Genomic DNA, 6,683 nt, shown 5'->3' with positions numbered 1-6,683 from the left:
CCACGCGTTGGCAGTCATTCTCCATTGCCCCAGCATAGAACTGCCTGTACCCGCATTTCTGGTCAGTGGTGACCTCATCAGACTAGGGCCCCCCAGAATGAGGACCAGTCTTCTCTATCTTCAGGCTGTCTCCTTCATCAGACTGGGGCTCCCAACCATGAGAACTAGATTCCCACCCCCTCCCCCACCAAAAAACATTTAGAACACTAAGGGGAGATTACATCCCTACCATTAAGTCAGAAATTTTCAGGGTACATTCTCTCTCCCTTTAGACTGGAAAGCTCTAGAGGGCAGTCAGTAACTCTCCCATCAGACAAAGAGGCTTTTGAGGGGAAAGATCTGTCTTGCCCATCAGACCTGGGGCAAGATTGCCCCAAGTTTGGAGATCCACCAGTCAGACATATTGATCCCAACACAAAACTTTATTGTCAATACATAGATGTCTGGCCCCACTGGCCTCACCTTTCTCCTCCTGGTGCACTTGGGCCCCAGCTAGCTCTGGCCTAAAGCAGGGGGCCGGGAAAGTCCATCCTTAGGACAAATCCTGGCTGCCTTGGCCAGCACCCCCCTTCTGTGCTCATTCTTTGCTGTGGGGCTCCCTCTCTCATCCAGCATCCTTGTCCATCTGAATTCCTCTGGACCTGAGGCTCACAGACACAAGCCCTGGAGATGCCACCCCCTTCACAGCCCCAGGCATCTGCCTAGGTGTAAGGGAGAAGATGGGCTCAGGCCAGACTGTGCCAAGTCACGTAGAGATGTAGGAAGATGCAGGTGGGTGTGTGTGCTCAGGCCCCTTGGCTCCCATCCTGCCTCTCAGCGGCTGGTCTTGTGTTTAAGGAGTATGTTTGTGTTGGATTCCTGAACCTGCAAACCAAGGGGTTTGTCAATCCCCCACCTTCACATGGCAAACGCCCCCTCACTCCCCTCCGCCACCTTCAGCAGCGAAACCACCAGGCTTGTCTGACTCTAGTTGCCTAGTGTCCTCTCCAAGCTTGGAAGCCCAGGCTGTGGACATTCACGAGGCTTCAGGTCGTTCTAACCCAGTCAGGTGGTGTGGGAAGCAGAGAAAGAAACTAAGTAATGAGGGTGTGTGCCTGTTTCTCCCTAGAAGCTTCCTCCCTGGGGAGGAGGCTATTCTGATGCACTCTAGCAGGAACCCAGGGATCCTCTGCCCACAGTGTGCCTAGGTATCCGCCACCAGGCAGAAACTGAGCTGGCTCAAGCCACCCTAAGAAGGGGTAGGTTTGAGGGTGTCAGAGACTTAAGTGACTCAGTGGGAGGAGCCTGATGGGGGAGGGGGGCAGAGCCTCTCGGGGAGGAAAGGGTGGAACTTAACGGATCAGAGGTGGCTGCTGCCTGCGCGGTGCCTGAGAGTCCAGGAAGGGGATCAGATCTTGGAATAGACAGAAAGTTTGACTAATGTGGCAGAGGCTGGGCTGGGCGGGGCGGGGCGGGCGAGCACTTATTGGGTAGGAGAGGGAAGCTGCCTGTACCTTTTCCCTGTTGATGAGCGCTGTGATCAAGTCTTGCTGGCAAGTCATGTCGCGGATGTCCAGGGAGGACCCGCTCACCACCGACAGGCTCAGTGACAAGTGCTTGTGGATCAGCTCCTCCTCCTGCTCCTGGTTGAAGCGGATGGAGCGGACCTCCTCCACTATCCTGGGGGCGGAGGGGTGAGTACTTTCTGAGGGCTGAGGGAGCTTGTGGGGGGAGGCGGAAGACGGGGCGCTGCCCTCCCATCTCTTCCCGGGCATCCACCCCGCTTCGCCCTCCCCCTTCACTCCTATGGAGATCCAGGCCAAGCTGCGCGCTCTTGTGAGATGGAAGGAACCAGGTCTGGATTCTAGCTCCTCTACCCACAGACCCCCCTCCCTGGCAAGTCATTTAAACCTCTCTGGGCCCCAGGGTCCGCATTTTAAAATGGTGAGGGCCTGAAGCCAGAAGAATCTGAGGCTCCACTCAGCCCAGACTCACGGGACTCTGGGTGCCCCCAGTACCCGCCCTACGTGTTGAGCTCATCTCGGATCTCCTTGTACTGCATCAAGTTCTCCTGTATTGCCTCCAGCACCAAACAAAAGTTGTCACAGGTGTTTTCTGAGAGGTTAGACAGGTGGCCTCCCGACAGTGGCTCCTGCGGGGCGCCGGACATCTCCAACCGGGCGACCACACAGTGCACCAGGGGCAGCTCGTTACCTCCATCCAGGTCCTGCTTGCCTCTCTGCGAAGAGAGGAGACAGACAGCTCAGCCGGCACCCCTCCCCCAGCCCCTTCCTGCTTGGCTCGGGGGAGGATGAGTCTCTTAGGACACCAGGGTTCTAATGCCACCCATTCCAGCTCTAACCAATCTTAGCACCCCTACCCTGCTGTGGGAGCTCAACTTCAAATGCATAAGCCCCTCCTCTACCTCTTGGAAAATTCTCACCCCTTTTCAAAACTTAGCACCCAATTTCACTCCCGATAAATCCTACCTAGCAAACTTTTTTTTTTTTCCCTACCTAGCAAACTTCTAAAGCCCTACCTACTCTCAAGTCATAGCCCACAACCCTCAACATTTTGGGAAGTACTCCCCCCTCCACCCCCACCAGCTTTCTGGAAGTCCTACCCTTGAATGAATAGCACTGTAGCTAACATTTAATGAATTCTACATGTGTGCCAACTACTGTTCATTTATCCATATAATTCTCATAATAGTCCTATGAAGGAAGTACTATTATTATTCCCATTTTACAGAAGAAGACATCGAGGCTTAGATTGGTCACCTGCCCTAAGGTCACCCAGCCACTCAGTTTTGAGTTGCCATAGAAACCAGACATCTAGGAAATCCACACCCCTCAGATGGCACTCAAGGTGGGGGATTCTGCCCCCAGGTCTCAGGCTTGACTTTCTTCAGGCCCTTGAGCGTGCAAGCGTGTACGCACGCACGTGCCTACACACACATGCATGTGCTCAAGTCAGCACTCATGCGTTCACCCTCTCCTCCCTTCTGCCCTCCCCAGCCCACTCACCTCACTGAAGTTTATCTGATGCAGTTGCCCCTGCTCTCCTGCCTTCATCATCTGCTCCAGATTGGTGGTCACCACAACAACCAACAGGTTGATGCCAATGAAGGCACCAATGGTGATGAAGATGGCAAAGTAGATGGCGCCCCCAATCTCCATTGCGTACTCTCTTGTCTCCATCCTGGAGATGGCAGGCAGGAGCCCCATCACCTCCCTGGCCCTTTGAGTCTCAATTTCCCCATCTGTGAAATGGGGACATTATCTCAAGACCTACTAGGACTTCTGCTACCTCACTGCTGGTGAGCGGATCTAATGCCTGCTCTGACTATCAAAGTAGCTGCTCTTGGCTGAGCACCTGCTGTCCGGTCAGAGACAGAATGTGGGCCTCAAGCCACCCTCCTACGGTGGGGATTTGTACATTGGCATTATCAAGTTTAATCTATTGGCTATACTCTTGATTCATGTTTTTCTTATTATCAAAAGTAATTCAAGCTCATTATAGAAGGATCAGAAGGAAGAAGGAAGACATACAGGAAAAAAGCCCAGCCATTCTTAATACCTTATTATGAATCTCCCATAAAATATTTTCCTAAGTAATAAGGTCTTTCTCCCTTTCTCTCTCCTTCCATACACACACACACAAACACACACACACACACATGTATATGTACATATATATATATATATGCACTCTGGGCCAGGCTCTATGCTAAGAGATTTATACAGCTTTTCTCTATTGATCCTCACAGCAATTCAGACACAGTTAATTATTATAATTCCCAATTGGCAGGTGAAGAAGCTGAGGCTCGGAAGAGAGATGAAGTAACTTGTCCAAGGTTGCACAGCTAGTGTGGTGGAGCAAATACTCAAAAGCCCAGCGTCCAGTCTATCTTTATTGCACACCCTGTGATTTTTCCACCACCTACATCATACTGGGAAATGCCCGCAGAAGCTCTTTGCCAACTGTGCTTCTGCACTCACAAGAGATAAAAAGAAATCAGTCAGGGGGACCCACTCCCTGGAGTGGACTGGAAACAAATAGGGTTTAGACGTAATGGAAAAGAAGTAAAGAACAGAACCTGCTGGCCATCTGTGGCCAAAAATGACCTTGGGCAACGGGTCTATGAATGAATGAAATGAGACTCTAAGTTCCCAGGAGTCCAGGCAGCTTGGTGGGCTCAAATGTGGGCTGGGAGGCTGTCCCGAAACCACAGATCTGCTCTCTTGCTCGAGGCCTCCTTGCTACCCAGCTGTTTAGCGTGACAGGGGACATCTTTATGAACAGGTCTGCGGTAGGACTTTGAATGGGTGGGATTTCAAGGGGGACAAGGCTTCAAGCAGACCAAGACCAGTCCTAGGGGTCTCCTTTTCCCTGATTTGAAGCCCCAGGCAGCCCCCTCCTGGTGGGCCATCCTCCTCCCAAGCCCTGGAGCTCCACTCCCACTGCCTTGCCCCGCTGGGGGGGTGGGGTGGGGACAGACACCCCTCAGGCACTCACTGAAAGTCATTATAGATGTCCACCCAGCCATCTTGGGTGATGCAGATGAAGAGAGTATACAGGGCAACCTGCATGTTCTGGAAATGCATGGGCACAAATGCACCAAAGAGAGTGACCCCAAACACGGAAAACACCTGCCAGAGAGACCAAAGAAGATGCCCGAACTTTACCCAAGGACCTGGAGACAGGACATGCAGATGCCATGCAAATGAATGCTGCCAAGGGAATCCCAGGGACTCAGGCCCAGAGGTCTCTCCTCCTCTCCAGACAGCCCCCCCCATCCCCAATGACCTGGGGGCCCTGGTCAGGGAAAGGGAGCAGCTGGGAGTAGGGGAGGGCACTGACCAGCATGAAGAAAAGGATGAGGGTCATGATATTGGCCATGTCGGGCACCGACTGCAGGATGACACGGATGATCCGGGCCAGAGGCTCCACCGCCATGCAGACATGCACCAGACGAAGCGCCCTGCGGCACAGCCTCTCAGGGGCGCCCCTCAGCCCCTCCCAGACCCCTCCTCCCCACTGCCCCCTGACCTGCCCAGAGGGTAAGAGATGATCCCCACCCCCTCTCTTTCCCCAGTCCGGACATGTTCCCTTCTTTTCTCTAGAGTTCCCAGCTCACCTGAGGGTATAGGTGAGAGCGTTGACATTGAGTTCATTAATGAAGAACCCCAGGAGCAAGATAAAGATGATAAGGAAGTTGAGGATGTTCCAGCCGTCCTGGGGGTGGTGGGGGATGGGGGAGTGGGCCAGCCCCAATGGGGTGTATCAGGCCCAGCCCGTGGGGACATCCTGGGTCTGCCCTCTCACCAGCCCAAGGATGGGGGGCTCAATGTTCCTCTCAGGGCAGCGCCAGTCATCTGCCATCCACTGCTGTTACTTCTCCTGCTGCCCCTCAAATATGCCACAAAACACCCAGGCTTACTCGCTGTCTCATATGCGTGTCAACAGCCAAGTGCAGTCTGAGACACACAGTGGAGACTCTCACATACACACAGCTGATTCCTAAGCTGAGCACCCACCTTGGCTAGTGCATAAGATTCTCAGGCTTGCTTCAATTCTCTTGTGCTAATGAAACCCTGGGGCAGGCCCCCTGGGGCACCTGGCTGGCTCAGTAGACCATGGGACTCTTGATCTCAGGGTCATGAGTTCAAGCCCCACACTGGGCGTAGAGCTTACTTAAAAAAATAAGAATAAAAAAAAATAAAAAATCATTGTTAAGAAAATGCTAACTGCCGTTGAAAAGAAATTGCAAGAAGGTATGAAGGAGGAAATGTTTTTTCTTATGGAACAGATTTCTGCCTGCTTCCTAGGGCTAGTTCTGATAAAGTGGTGCATTGAAACGTTCACAAAAAGCATGGTACCTACTCTCCTCTTGAGTGTGGAAACATGTAAATATGTACCAGCCCATTCTATTTTCTCTTAATAAACATCCTTGCAAATGTTGTTTGCACAAAGCAGTCTTTAAGACATCCAGACTTCAGGGGCGCCTGGGTGGCTCAGTTGGTTGGGCGACTGCCTTCGGCTCAGGTCATGATCCTGGAGTCCCGGGATCGAGTCCCGCATCGGGCTCCTTGCTCGGCGGGGAGTCTGCTTCTCCCTCTGACCCTCCCCCACTCATGCTCTCTCTCTCTCTCAAATAAATAAATAAAATCTTTAAAAAAAAAAAAAAAAAAAAAAGACATCCAGACTTCAGAAATGTTCTGGGTTCTACACTCTGTGTTCTGTGGAGTGAAACCTCTGACCCCTGGAAAGCTTATAATTCTAATTGGTTGTCCTGGTAATGGTATTTATTTATTTATTTATTTAAAAGATTTTATTTATTTATTTATTTGATAGAGAGAGACAATGAGAGGGGGAACACAAGCAGGAGGAGTGCGAGAGGGAGAAGCAGGCTTCTTGCAGAGCAGGCAGCCTGATGCGGGGCTCGATCCCAGGACCCCGGGATCATGACCTGAGCCGAAGGCAGATGCTTAACGACTGAGCCACCCAGGCGCCCCTATTTATTTATTTATTTTTAAGATTTTATTCATTTAGGGCGCCTGGGTGGCTCAGTTGGTTAAGCGACTGCCTTCGGCTCAGGTCATGATCCTGTAGTCCTGGGATCGAGTCCCGCATCGGGCTCCCGGCTCAGCAGGAAGCCTGCTTCTCCCTCTCCCACTCCCCCTGCTTGTGTTCCTGCTCTC

At 52.2% G+C, this 6,683-nt stretch overlaps 1 protein-coding gene across 1 annotated transcript in view; it reads right to left on the bottom strand.

Annotated features, from left to right (window-relative positions):
- Positions 1–413: 413 nt before the first annotated feature.
- Positions 414–6,683, bottom strand: part of CATSPER4 (cation channel sperm associated 4) — a 13,134-nt gene continuing 6,864 nt past the window's right edge. Inside the window, exons 5-11 of the mRNA XM_081816836.1 lie at positions 5,120–5,217; positions 4,843–4,963; positions 4,498–4,631; positions 3,006–3,180; positions 2,007–2,218; positions 1,494–1,659; positions 414–864 (exon numbers count right to left, since the gene is read on the bottom strand). Coding sequence (XP_081672962.1) covers positions 814–864; positions 1,494–1,659; positions 2,007–2,218; positions 3,006–3,180; positions 4,498–4,631; positions 4,843–4,963; positions 5,120–5,217 — 957 coding nt within the window. The 3' untranslated portion in view covers positions 414–813. The remainder of the gene's footprint in view (positions 865–1,493; positions 1,660–2,006; positions 2,219–3,005; positions 3,181–4,497; positions 4,632–4,842; positions 4,964–5,119; positions 5,218–6,683) is intronic.

Source organism: Leptonychotes weddellii, chromosome 4, assembly GCF_054177405.1.
Source record: "Leptonychotes weddellii isolate Sample4059 chromosome 4, ASM5417740v2, whole genome shotgun sequence".
Lineage (NCBI taxonomy): Eukaryota > Metazoa > Chordata > Mammalia > Carnivora > Phocidae > Leptonychotes > Leptonychotes weddellii.
The sequence above is the reverse complement of the archived record's forward strand: the minus strand, read 5'-3'. Positions and strand labels throughout refer to the sequence as shown.